Genomic DNA, 14,429 nt, shown 5'->3' with positions numbered 1-14,429 from the left:
CAGAATGTAGTATTGATGGTTCATATTACAGAAATGCCAACCGAGTTCATTAAATGCTGATCCCTAGAGGCTGTGGAACTTGGAGCATTTTGCTGCATCATATTGTGCAATCCTACTGTATAGGACAGTGGGGAGGAATGTCCAGATTTGCTCGCAGAGGCTCCCATAGTTCAGCTTCTGTGTGTGTGTGTGTGTGTGTGTGTGTGTGTGTGTGTGTGTCGTTAAGAGGAGGAGAGGGAGGTGGAATGGATGGTTCTCATGTCCTTTTATTTTAGTTATAGAATACAGGAAAAGAGATCTAAAGGGATTTCTTAATCATGGCAGGTTTTTACCCCCCATCCAGAAGCAGCCTGCTCCTCAGTGTCAAAGATACTATTTAAGGCTCTACGGTAAATAGTGTTGGAGTGTTCGCTGATAGTTTTCTGGGGTTTTTGCCAAGATGCCTGATTGTTCAGGTATGGATTATATCTATCATCTTAGTGGGATTTTTTTACTTCTTTCTTTTCTTTTCTTTTCTTTTCTTTTCTTTTCTTTTCTTTTCTTTTCTTTTCTTTCTCCCTTCCCTTCCCTTTCTTCTTCCTTTCCCTTCCCTTCCCTTCCTTCCTTCTTCTTCTTCTTCTGATGATGATGATGATTTTCTGCCTCAGTATTTACACTTAAGCCAGGGACAGGGAAATGGACTATTAGTAAAGGTAATATTTGGCCAACCTGTTTAGCTGCCTTATTTAGAATCTGGTAGAAAACTGGAATAAGGGTAGAGGAAATGGTGGTCCTGATGAGGTCTGAAGATTTGTTTTTAAAAGACTTATTTATTTATTTATGTATTTACTTGCATATTTATAGAGCTAGAGCATGAGCAGAGGGAGGGGGAGAGGGAGAGAAGCAGAGCCCAATGCAGGGCTGGATCCCACGACCCTGAGATCATGACTTGAGCTGAAATTAAGAGTTGGATGTTTAATCAGCTGAGCCACCCTGGTGCCCCATGATTACGAAGGCCTGAAGATTATCTGTAGACTTCCATTTCTTCATCCTGTCCCACTCCCATGCCCACGATGGTCAACAAGCACCTGAATCTCCTTTGCTCACTGGGCAGTCTGTAAGGAGCATGGCTTTCCTGTTGCTCACACGTGGGCCTAGCTGTGCAGGCTGCCTTCTCAGGGCCCCTGCCTTGCAGGCAGCCTTGACTAAGGCTTGACCAGCAGTTCTACCAAGAGAGAATTTCCAAGAGAGAGGCCCCATCCTATTTCTATCTCCACAGCGAGAAGGGAGGTTGGTAAATTTAATGAGTAGATGAATTTATTCCCTAGTTCTTGGGAAAATGATCACCATTCCGAAAATTGTGGTCATCCTTAAACATATAATAAATATGAAAGCTCCTTATCAATTAAATACTAAGTAAATATTTGGTTTTGTCCCTCCGCCTACCTCTTCCTTCCTCATGCCATCATCCTCCAGGTGTGTCGTCTGACAAAGTTGCCCTATGGAGAAAGAAGCTCCTCAGTTGGTATCGCATAAACTGACATACATCTCATGATGCCAGCGGCTCACATGTTAACTCGTGGTCACTGAAATCATGTAGAGTATCAACAAATGGGTGTAAGGAAAACTTGATTATAGATCTGAGGTGAACCTTCATTATTTCAGGATGGAAAATTGTGTTTTTCATTTTTTTTTAAGATTTTATTTATTTATTCATGACAGACACAGAGAGAGAGAGAGAGAGGCAGAGGGAGAAGCAGGCTCCATGCAGGGAGCTGATGTGGGACTCAATCCCGGGTCTCCAGGATCACATCCCGGGCTGAAGGCGGTGCTAAACCGCTGGGCCACCAGGGCTGCCCTGTATTTTTCATTCTTTTCTTTATCTCATTCATTTATCCAACCAGTGTTTATGTGTTGGAAAATAACAAAAAGATAAATGAGACTTGACCACCCTTGGATAACTTGTATCTTTTTTTAAAAAAAAGATTTTTATTTATTTTTTTCATAAGAAACACAGAGAGAGAGGCAGAGACATAGGCAGAGGGAGAAGCAGGCACCCTGTGGGGAGCCGGATGTGGGACTCAATCCCAGGACCCCAGGATCACAACCTGAGCCAAAGGCAGATGCTCAACCACTGAGCCACCCGGGTGCCCCGGATAACTTAAACCTTAACAGACAAGCAAAATGATGAGATCAAAATGATTACAACTAATCCAGATTTGTGGCCAGATGGGTAAATTCAAACTCTTTCCTACTTTCATGTTCTGGAGCTGAGGGCAGACACACCACAGCACAGAGTTCTGTGATGAACAGAGGGTACTTCTTTATTGTGTTCAGTGGCCCCTCAGGCCAACAGCAGCCACAGCCTTTAGGATCAAAGGGCCAGTCAGGTATTTGGTATCTCCCTCGATTAGGAATCTTCTGAAGTAGGAGCATTTCATTAAAAATGGTCCCTACAATTTAGCATTGGCCGCAGTAGCCCCAGTTGAACTTCTTGTATCTCAGGATGTGGCAGGTGCACCAAGCTAAGGGATGCCCCGAACAAGCGCAGGGGAATCCTAGCCAGGTCTGCAATATGCAGTCTTCTTAGGAGCATGGATGTTTCCCTGCTTCTACAGGCATCTATTGCAGACATTGTGGAGAGTGAGTTTTTGGGAAAGACCTTTTCAGTTGTCCATGATAATGAGAAAAATGGTTTGTTTTTGTTTTTTGTTTGTTTGTTGTATAATGAGAGTTTTGTTTTTGTGAAATTTCCCAAACCTGGAGAGGCAGCTTCATGTTCGTTAGAGAAATGGCAACTGTAGAAAAGAAAGGTGTGTTGAAGGTGTGTCTCCTGGTATCTTCATGTTCTTTAAAAAGAATTTTGAATTCAGTTTGACATTTTTTCTTTCTTTCTTTCTTTCTTTTTTAAGATTTATTTATTTATTCATGAGACACACAGAGGCAGAGACACAGGCAGAGGGAGAAGCAGGCTCCATGCAGGGAGCCCGATGTGGGACTTGATCCCAGGACTCCAGGGTCACGCCCTGGGCCGAAGGCAGGCGCCCAACCGCTGAGCCACCCAGGCGCCCCAACATTTTTTTCTTTTTAATTAGAAAAATAAAGTCTTTAATTTCTACAAATATAACTGAGTAGGGTTTTTTTGCTTGTTTGTTTTTTCCTGATTGAGACGAAAGAAGCATTTACTTAGCGAAATAAGCCAGATCTTTATGATTCCATTTGTATGATATTCTGAAAAAGACAAAACTATAGGAACGGAGAACAGGTAACTGGGTGCCAGGGTTGGAGGTCGGGGGGGTGGGAGCTGCCTACAAAGGGGCAGCGCTAGGGAATTTTGGGGGTAGTGGCACTGTTCTGTATCTCGATTTGTCAAAATTCAGAAATGTATACCACAGAGTGGATTTTACTGTGTATCAATTAAAATAATAAGAAAGCAAAATTATCACCCAAGACAAAACATTTATTGCAAAACAATTTTGAGATACTAAAAAATAAGAACATAATAATCACTCATAGTCTTCAGAGAATGGCTATGATGGATGCTGGTGCTTTCTCTCCGGTCTTTGTGTGTATCTGTGTGTATGCTCTGTTTTCAAAACACAACAGGTAGCATATACTCCTGTTTTATTATCTCTTCATCTTAATATATGGGGACATCATTTGATTATTCTGTATCGGCCGTGGAAGTCGTGCTGTGACTTTGGATATATCTATTGTAAGCTGCCTCGGATCCTTTCTACAACAGGGCTGGACATAATTTTTAAAATACCGTGAGCCACGCATGCCCACAATGACTGTAGACCATTCTGCTGTTACAGCTTAAAAATCAACACAGTATTTGCTCAGTATCATAAAGGGCATGTTTGCAACTTTACCCAGAGAAATGGAAAATTCTGGTAACTGCTAAGAAATTGAGAAACAGGCTTCTCAGTCACTATTTACTCATCTAAAAGAACAATTTCTTGACACGAAAACAGAGTCATGGCTTTATCTGAGCGGAGTATTTCTTTTCATGTGTGTTATTCATTTAATTAGGAAGCTGGGGGGCCTTCTGCCTTGAAGATGTTAACCTCAAGGACTTCCTGTCAGCCCCCGGGGCCTGGAAGATTCTGAAGTGGAGAAGCTTTAGCTCCCCCTGCCCCTTCTCAGGCCCTGTCTTGTTGAGAAACCGTTATTATTTCTAGACAAGTCCGGCGCTGCTTTTACCCTGGGCTTTCTCTTAACTGGGGCTCCGTGGACGCGAGAATGCAGCTTGTCAAACAAAACTGCTGACTAAGCCTGGCCTCTAGTTGCCAGGGCAACGGGGACGGGGACAAGGGTTTGGGCGGGAGGCCTCGGAATTCTTCTGGCAGGGCCCACAGATTTCTGTTAGGCCTGAGCGCCACGACGGGGTCTGGCCAGCTGGCCGCCCCGAGCAGCCATTCCTGACCGTGGGCCGGGGAGGGACACGCCCGGCTGGGAGCAGCCCTGCTCTGGGAGAAGAATCTGGAGTCTGGTATTTGTCATGTGAAGAATAGCTATTTAGAGAGGTTAAAAGTGCCGTATTATAGCAGCTCATGAGGCATAAATGGTGGCTATTTCTCTGTCTTTGCTTCAGAAGCTATAATTTAACTTCCAGAAAAGCATCTCATGGAATTAGGTTTCCGGGTTGACTGGGACGTCAGAGGTCATGTCGTCCAACCAGTACGTAACTCCATCTCTGGTGGCCTGGCTACTTAAGTTCAGTCATTGATTGGTCCAAGAAATGCTCTGGGCACTAAATGCACAGCGGACAGACGGACTTGGTCCCTGCTCTCCAGAGAGCTTCAGTGCTAGTTTCCATCAGTGTTTTATTTGTCTACGAGTCCCAGAAAGAATCCATTTTCTGAAAGGACCTGGGGTTCTCATGCTGCTGAGGAATAATATCAATATAAGACTTTTTCCAAAGACCCCCCCTTTTTTGTAATTTTTACTTATTTATGAGAGACATAGAGAGGCAGAGACACAGGCAGAGGGAGAAGCAGGCTCCATGCAGGGAGCCCGATGTGGGACTCGATCCTGGGACTCTGGGATCATGCCCTGAGCCAAAGGCAGACGCTAAACCACTAAGCCACCCAGGCGTCCCTACAAGGACCCCTTTTAAAAATGCTATAAACTGAACATGTTTTTACAATAGAGGGTCACCAAGTTTGCACAAGGAAAAGCAACTTCATATCATATTTGTGATCTTCAGAAGATCACCAAGGCACAAAGAAACAGACCGTTTCAGAATCCGTTCAGCTATTGTGTGTGTGTGTGTAGAGAGAGAGAATATCTAACTTGTAAAGTTTTCCTGAACGTGATCCTAAGGGACAACAGAGATTATAGCCTAACACCAGATTGTGATCTACATCCCGGATTGCGAGAGCAGCAGACACACCATGGGTAATCATCCTGGACTCAACGAATGTCTTCCCCAAAAAGCGTTAGAGGTTTGACGCTTCTTTCATACCAACAGTCTGGCAGCTGAGCATGTGTGATGAGGTATTTGAAAAAGGGAGGCTCCAGGAAATGTGACAATGAATTTCTAGAATCTGTTGGCACAGAGTTAAAAAGAAATTTACATTGGGAATTTTTTTTTTTTTTCTATAAAGAAGGTAAGTAATTCAGCCTTCTGCCTCTGCAGTCCCTGAGGGTTTTGGCAGAGGCAGCGACTTTTCTGCACCAGAATAACTATTTTAATGTTAGGATTTCAAAATATTGTCTTTATTTTTTTTTTCATTTGTCTGTACTCACCCCACCCTTTATAATTAAAACAATCCAATCTTCCAGTTTTGTTGAACCCCTGGCCACACACGCTTAAGTCAAGCAGAGCCCCCTCAGGAGGGTTATTGTCATTTCACTTCTCTTTGAAGCCCATTCCAGGGAGGGCAGGAGCTGGCTGGCTGCATCCTCGGCCAAGGACAGACCTGGCTGCAGGACAGGACGCTTTCAACTGCTGTTTGCTTTCTCACCTCCTCTGTTGATTTATTCCACAGGCAAGCTGCAGGCCAGTGGGGAGCTGGAAGGAAGGGAGGTTTGAGGTTGGCTTCCAGGGACATCTTCAACTTACAAATCAGCATTTGTCTTCACATCCTCCTTGCTGTTTTATACCCCACCCCCTTCCCCAGCTGCTAGGAAAGGGGTTTGGTGTTGTTTTTTTATTTTTAACCCACATATAATTATTCGTTTCAGGGACCTAGATGGACAACCACAAACTCTGAAAGAGATTCTCAAGCCTTTATTTTGCAAGTCTTTCCACCCGCAGCTTGGATAGAGAAAAAAAAAAAAATACAGTTGTGTGGGGAGGGGGAGAAGGGGAGGGGTGGGGCTACTAGAGGCAGCTTTCCAGATCATTCTGAAACTGGCCTTTAAAATCTGAACTTACAGCTTTGCTTGGTGTGTTGTGAATTCCCAGGACACTAACTCCACCCATATACATTGAAAAGAACCATAGAATATGTCCAATTCAGTCTTTTTCCCAATTTGGCAAGGGAAACTATGTTCAGGACAGCTAAATAGGCTGTATCATCAGGTCTTCCTCCATGCTACCTGAAGGAGGAGGGCTGGTATTTCCATTTGATAACTGGGAAAATAGGCCCAGAGAAATGAGATAACTTTGGCCAAGTCCCATGGCCAGTTGATGAAAGAGCTGAAAATTTTAGGTCTCCTGACCTCAACCCTTGGTTTTCTTCTCTCTGCTGCACTATGAGGACAGCTATGAGAACAGACTCGAGCCAGATCTTGGGAAGGTTGCTTAACTTCTCTGTGCTTCAGTTTCCTCATCTGTAAAATGGAGATGGTTGGGTTGTCATGAAGATGAAATGATAGAGTGCTTAGAGCAGTGCTTCCCACACCGTAAATGATATGCAAGCTTTAGCTGACATCTCTGCCTCCTAAAACATACAACTCTATCAGGAACTCACTCTGTTGACTGCCTCTCTGGGCCAGGTTCTTTATAAACATGCTTTTAAATCTTCATAACAGGGACGCCTGGGTGGCTCAGCAGTTGAGCGTCTGCCTTCGGCTCAGGGCATGATCCCGGGGTTCTGGGATCAAGTCCCACATTGGGCTCCCTCCAAGGAGCCACCTTCTCCCCCTGCCCATATCTCTGCCTCTCTCATGAATAAATAAATACAATCTTTAAAAAATAAAATATAACAGCCTAACAACGTGACTTTTATAAGCTGTCTCTTTTTTTTCAGATGAATAAACTATCAAGGGAGGGTAAGAGTCTAGCCCAAGATGTTATAGTTAGAGAGTAACTGACCTGGGATTTGAACTCCAGTCTTTCCGATTTCAGGGACGCCTTTTCTCCTGTGCCAAGCTCTGGACATGTCTAATAGCATTTAACCTTCAACAACTGCTTGAGAATTCCAGTGGCCAGTAGCCCAGAGAATTGAGAGAGCCAGTTCTACCACTCAACAAGGCTACTAGCTAGAAAGCCCTTCCTCAGATCTGTCTCAGCTCTGTGGTAGAGGGGCACCTGCGTGGCTCAGTGGTTGAGCATCTGCCTTCAGCTCAGGGCGTGATCCTGGGGTTCTGGGATGAAGTCCTGTGTCAGGCTCCCCGCAGGGAGCCTGCTTCTCCATCTGTCTATGTCTCTGCCTCTCTCTCTCTCATCTGTCTCTCATCAACAAATAAATCTTACAAAAAAAAATCTGTGGTAGAAGGAATCTGCCTTTCTGTGTGTTAGCCCATTAATAGTTGGAGAACCAAGGTATACCCCTCAGCTCTCATCTGGTTAAACAGTTCCCTGCTTCTCCAGAAGACATGACACCTGGATCCCTTCCAGCCTGATTTTTCTCCTCTGGTCACTCTTTGTAGAGTGTAGAACAGGGACCTGGATGCAGACTTGCTTGTGGCGGTTGACTAGAGGTAGGCACGTCTGTTGAAATATCTAGAGCAGCAATGCTGATCTGCTACTTGGAATGGAACAGAGGTTTGGAACATGGAGCTATCAAGGAGATAGAACCCACAAGGCCTGGCTTTTGTCCACATCTGTCTCCCTCTCTAGAATCCTCCGTGATGTAAGGCACTGTCTGTGCTCAGTGCTATATCCCTGTGTCGAGGACAGTACCTGGCATCTGGTAGTTTCTGTAGGATCTTTAAAAAAAATAAATACAGGTACAGATGAATGAGTTGTTCTGGGGGCTGAGAGAATCAATGGACTTGGAATTTTGCACTAGGATAGGTGGTGATAGCATTAAGAGAAAGCTTGAAGTTGGTAGGAAGAGCTGCTTGGGGCCAGATGAGGAGTGGATTGTGACACGTAAGGTATCAGACCCCAGCTCGACACAGTTTTTTAGGAGTCCAGAGCCAGGAGAGAGGAAGCTGGCAGCTCGATGTGGTTCTGATGGTCAGGGAAGGCGTTCTGGAAAAGGTGATACAACAGAACTTCCAAGGGTGGATAAGACACGGCTAGATGAAGAAGGACTCAAAGTATGAGAAGTCTAGGAAACTAAAGGCTTATTTGGGGGAGCCAGGGAAGGGGGACCTTGGGAAGGCACCTGTGAATAGACCTACTGGACTAGAGTGGAAGAGAGAGATGAGAGTCAGACCAAGGGGCTCAGATGTACCTTCAGCTTAGCATTTGTTCTCCTGCCTAGATGAGGAGGTGCTGGGGTCCCCAGCAGTGGTTAGAGCAACTGCCACACACTCTCTGAGTTGGAGACCTGAGTCTAGTCCTAGACCAGCCTTGGCCGACTGAGCCTCTGTTTCCACATCCGTTTGCTTTTAGTCCAGCACCACCATCTTCTGCCTGTGGTTGAGCTATTTTACCTTCATCCGACTTGACTGCTGCTTCTTGGTCAAACCAAAGTCAGGCGTGTAGGGCAGCATATGTTGTGTGGCAGCCAAAATCATACCGAGTCTGGGATTTAATTTTATACCTAAATTTAGCAGTTATTTTTGAGAAAATCCTCCCCATGTTTGGATTCGGATGTGTTAATGATGTTAATCCTTTTATTTCCAAACTTTGGGTTTTGTACTATTTTTCTCCTCCAGTTCATGAGCAGAAATAGGAAAATATTTTCAGTCAAGAAAAAAAAGGTACTTCTAAATATGGAACTATTACATTATAAAATATAATCAAGTGAAGTGAAACTTCTTACTGTTCTCCATGTATATTAAAAACTGATTTTATATTATGCAAAAAAAAAAGCTTACAGACTTGTCTTTATTTTAAAAAGAAAGAAACAAAAGAAAAGAGTGAAAATTGTTTTCTTAGCCTTGCTGACTCATCATGATGAACTTCACGCTTGGGTTTAATCCATCCAAAGTGAAAGGTAACCACGAAGAAATGTCAAACCACTCAGTATGGAGAAGGTTCCACATGGTAACGTGGCTTCTACGATTGCTTGGTTTCTGCTTTTGTTTTCTGGGATTGGAATACAGAACAAGAGACGATAATAATTTTACTAAATGAGCTCGTCTGTGTAGATGCTGTCAGTATCCCTACTTTATGGATGAGGAACAGAGAATTTCACTGGCTGGGAGATGGCCGAGCCAGGGTTCACATCCAAGCAACTGGCCCCAGAATCCTTGCTTCTGACCACTCTGCCCTCCTGCCTATCTACTGTTTTAGGAGCAGTGAAGAGAGCCGTGGGATCATCACACAAGGGTGGAGTTTGTGCCTGGCTAGTTGAGATGTATACATAGGCTGTTATTTTAATCATATTTGTGGTTAAAGATGAGAATGGAATGTTCTTAGTTTATTTTTTTCTTTCATTACCTACGACAGTTTAAAAAATTCCCATTTAAATTCCAATAATTTTCAAATATTCATTAAGCAGATACTTTATTGAGTACCTGCTGTATGCCTAGAGTATTATAGGCAGCGAGGATAGAGTTGTGAACGTGACAAAGAAGATTCCTTTGTGGAGTTTTCTAACATTCTGATGGGAAAGACACAAAAATACTTAAGCTGCCATGAAGAAAATTTAATTCAATCTCTGAAGAGATAGCATTTGTAGGAGGCAGACCTTAAGTGAGGTTTATAAGCTTTAGGAAGATCCAAGGAGGAGGTTCTAAGCAGAGGGTACGCTTGGGGCAGATGCTGGCAGTGGGGGGAGCAGCGGGAAGGGAGTGAGTGAGGGAAGCATGTCAGAGACATGTCAGAGACAAAGGAGGGAAGTGGACAGTGCTGTCACATAGGGCTTTTTGGGCCCAAAAAGATGGGCCTACTCAGATGAACATAGGGCAGGGAGCCAACATTCTCTTCATGTTGGCAGCTGTGTGGAATGACTTGTAACCCAAGAATAATCGTGGAAAGAGTGTTGCCCCCTATAATAACTTTCTAATTCACACTACTCTGATTTATATTTCAAAATTACTATTCAGGTCTATTCAACACCTCTCCCTTTTTCAAAAAAATTTTTCTTTATTTATTTGAAAGAGAGAGAGACCATGAGCTGGGGAAGAGGCATTGGGAGACTCCCCAGTTAGCAGGGAGCCTAACGTTGGGCTTGATCCTGGGACCACGACCTGAGCCAAAGGCAGAGATTTAACCAACTGAACTTCCCAGGCACCACATTCAACACCCTTTCTAGAAAAGTATTCTTTCTCATTTGTTAGTCATTAGAAGGTGGAAAATGATAATGTGAGCCCCCTACAGACAGAACGTAGCACTGCCTCTTTTGATGATGGGGTCAAGCCTCCAAAATAGTTGGGGAAATAACGATGCTGAGGAATGGAACTTCAATTATCTTTAATTTAAAATAGCGGGAACAGATGTGAATTGACAGATGTGATTTGGCAGATGGCACAGTGAAACGTTTTCCCCAATATAGTATGGGTTCTCTCAGCTTTGGTTATTCTACTCTTTTGAATTTTATTTATATATTTACACACAAGCTTTCTCTTAAAAATACATGTTGTATCTATGTGACATTTGCCAGGAGTAATTTAAATGAAGGGGAAAGTTTAGAACTAAATATTTTATAGCTAGTTTCTGATTTTTTTCTTATAATTTAAACATTTTACTTCCACCTTGTATGTTATTATAGATGGAAAAGAAATCATATACATATATATATGTATAGTGTGTGTGTGTGTGTGTGTGTGTATTTTTTAAATTTTATCCAGTGAAGTTTCAGAAATAATTCTCATTATATTTACATTCAGACCACCTGGATATTAGAAATTGAACCAGTATTCTTAAGACTTACAGTGAGAAAATTTTGTCAGATATAGGAAAATGCAGCAATCTCTTCAACTTGAATGTTTAAAAGAGCATCTATCTAGAGGAAAATAGGGCAAGGGAGGGAAAAGTAAAGCAAGATGAAATCAGAGAGGGAAACAAAGCATAAGAGCCTTCATCCTGAGGGTTGCTGGAGGGGGTGGGGGTGTTGGGGTAACTGGGTGATGGGCATTAAGGAGGGCACATGATGTAATGAGCCCTGGGTGTTGTATGCTACGGATGAATCATTGCCCTCCACCTCTGAAACTAATAATGCACTATATGTTAATTAATTGAATTTAAGAAAATAAACCAAACAAAAAGAGCATCTGTTTCAGGGTAAATTCCACATTGATTCAGAATGGTTATAAAATGAAATGTTATTTAAAGTTGATTTTTTTTAATGTAATGAAGGTTATTGCCCAGAGGATCTCTGCATTTACAGTTTACAAAGAGTTAGATACTATATCATCGCCTAGATGCTTCCAGACAGTGATTTGTGTGTATGAGTGTGCTTGGTGGACTCTGGGCTTCTCCCACCAGCTTCAGTCTTTGTCATTCTTCTGTATGAAGCCTTCAGGTGAGCTTTGGTTGGAGAATAAGGTGTCTAATGCACACTGCCTACCATGTAAAAAGAACTATCAATCAGGAAGTAATTTAATTTTTCTAGATTTATTCAGAAGGTACTTCAAAGATTGGAATTATAGACTTCAAAGATTGGAATTATAGAATTAAAAATCACCTTTAAAAAACTATCCATTGTTGTTGTTGTCGTTTTTCGCTTTTTATGGATAACTGAAGAAAATTTGTTAAGTATTCTGGTTATTTGCAACCTGGATGAAGAGAAATGAACCAGAAGCCCTTCCTAACAGGATGTTTATTGCAATATAAATTAGCAGTGCAATTTCTTATCAATCAGGTGTCTCACGTTTTATAAGAGTCATGCTACCCTAACTCCTCATAACAGTACAATGAACTCTAGTAACCGAAAGTTTTTATTGCCGATGACTTCACTAGACTTGTCTAGACAGCAGTTATTCTCTAAAATCACAGCATGTTAGGGCTGGAAGAGATTTAACAGAGATACCGTAATTTAAATGGCCTAAATGTTCTGTCTGCCATTGTAGCCATGGTTTTGGGGTTTGAGGGATGGTGAGACCAATGACTTCAGGCTGGAAAGTGGGAAACTGATAGGCATAAATATAGGAAGGGCCTAACTTTGGTTTTGGATGCAAATATAAACATATAAAAGTATCTTTCTCTGGAAAGGGCAGCAAATTTGAAGGGAATTTGATGTCTGCTTCTGTTTGTCAAAATGGGAGACTCCCTGGAGGTTCTACCTAGAGAAAGTATTGCAGTCAAATTCATAACCTTTTGGATTGACTCTCTTTGGCAAAGTAATGCCAGCTAAAACAAAATAATTCCTAGCGTTCTAATTTCTGCTAATGAAATCCATATGCTATCAGTTTTGTTGTCAGTGGGATTTGGATTGGCTCTGCATGGTTCCCCACCCTTCAGCCATTTTAATCCGGTCAATAAAATGAGCAGTCAAGTAGAAAAACTGATTGACTAACAAACCTTTTAACTGGTTGTTTTGTTCTCCTGGCTATTGACATAGGGCTGCCAGCTATGATTTTTTAAGATTTTATTTATTTATTCATGAGAGACACACACACAGAGAGAGAGAGAGAGAGAGAGAGAGAGAGAGAGAGAGAAACAGGTTCCATGCAGGGAGCCCAACGTGGGACTCGATCCCGAGGTCTCCAGGATCAGGCCCTGGGCCGAAGGCGGGGCTAAACCTCTGAGCCACCCAGGCTGCCCTGCCAGCTATGATTTGATGTAAAGCCTGGGTCTCTAATTCCACAGCTTTATGGGCCCATTGGTGGCAAAGACCAGAATGGAGATACTAGGCCAAAGGAGTTCAGCTGCTTTGATTGACTTAGATTTGGTCTGAGCACCTGGAATAAAAAATAGCCTTGTCTTTGAGAAAGTGTCTTGACACCTTTCTTTGACTTGGGTATTTAAAAAATTGAATGGGTGGGACACTTGCTACCTAAGTGTCCTGAGGTAGATATTAGCTGAGCTTCTCGTTAACTTTGTGAATGTCAGACAGTGACTTATGCCGGTAAGACTTTCTCTGGAGAAAGAACAGTAATGATTTCCTGGTGATTTTGACTGGTTGGGAACAAACATTAAGTGCTCTGTATTTGGTGAAAAGTTTTCATGTGAAATGTATTTCGCTGCGATCCTTGTGACAAGGAGTGAATAACTTGCATCTCCCTCTGACTGTCCTATTTCTGTAGGAAGCCGCCCTCTGTAGACAGCTCCCCATGGAAGCCGAGACTCTGGCCACCGTTCAGGCTGCTGTCAACCCGCCAGCCATGACCCCAGACATGAGATCCATCACTAATAATAGCTCTGATCCTTTCCTCAATGGGTAAGTTAACGTTTTGGAGCGACTGACTTATTTTTGCTTTCTTTATTATGTGGTCTGGAGCATAATGGGTCTTTGTTTATGTCGGGGAAAGGTAGGGAGCTTGGAGGTTGGGGTGGGGATACAGGCAAGCTGTCCATTTCCTGATGTTGGCAATTGTACTAGGATTATGTAAGATGTCCTTGGGGAAGCTGGGTGAATGGTGCACGGGAACTCTGTACTTGTTTTACCTCTTCTTTGGGGGTCTAAAATTATTTTACAAAAAAATAAAATAATAAAATAAAAGTATTTTACGATAAAAATTCTAATTAAAACAAAGGGATGCTGTTTTAAAATATGAAACATATGAACAGAAGGAAAGGATAATTTGCCAGAAATATGTTCATGAGTTAGAAGTAGTCAAACCTTAATTGTAGCTTTTGAAACCCAACTAAAGGGCAGTTGTCTATTTCCTGTGCCTTTTCTGCCCTTGCAGAGGCTTGTAGCAAACAAATACAAGTATGAAAGTTAGTGAAAACAGAAAGAGAGGTAAAAACAAACAGTAACTGAAATAATGAAGAAAAGGAATTTTTAAATTGTTGATTTAGAAGTATTACAAATATACAGGAAAATACAAAGAATATCCTAAGATTTACCCAGGTATCCAACACCCAGATTTGCCATTCTTCCCTAGATCTTATTTTTTATTAACATATTATAGTTGATATTGAAACCATCCCCACCACCACTGAAATCTGTTTCTTTCTCTTTTTCCCTCCCTCGTAGAAGCCACTATTCAGAAATTGGTGGGTGGGGGCACCTGGGTGGCTCAATGGTTGAGTGTCTGTCTGCCTTTGGCTC

General features: G+C 42.5%; 1 protein-coding gene across 2 annotated transcripts in view; it reads left to right on the top strand.

Annotated features, from left to right (window-relative positions):
- Positions 1 to 14,429, top strand: part of WWTR1 (WW domain containing transcription regulator 1) — a 132,599-nt gene that overhangs the window by 109,402 nt on the left and 8,768 nt on the right. For both annotated transcript variants that reach the window (XM_055321116.1, XM_055321117.1), the window contains one exon: positions 13,459 to 13,592. In XM_055321116.1, coding sequence (XP_055177091.1) covers positions 13,459 to 13,592 — 134 coding nt within the window. The remainder of the gene's footprint in view (positions 1 to 13,458; positions 13,593 to 14,429) is intronic.

Source organism: Nyctereutes procyonoides, unplaced genomic scaffold (genome assembly GCF_905146905.1).
Source record: "Nyctereutes procyonoides isolate TBG_1078 unplaced genomic scaffold, NYPRO_anot_genome, whole genome shotgun sequence".
In the NCBI taxonomy this organism is placed as follows: Eukaryota; Metazoa; Chordata; class Mammalia; order Carnivora; family Canidae; genus Nyctereutes; species Nyctereutes procyonoides.
Note: the sequence above shows the minus strand (reverse complement) of the source record. Positions and strands in the feature narration are given on the sequence as shown.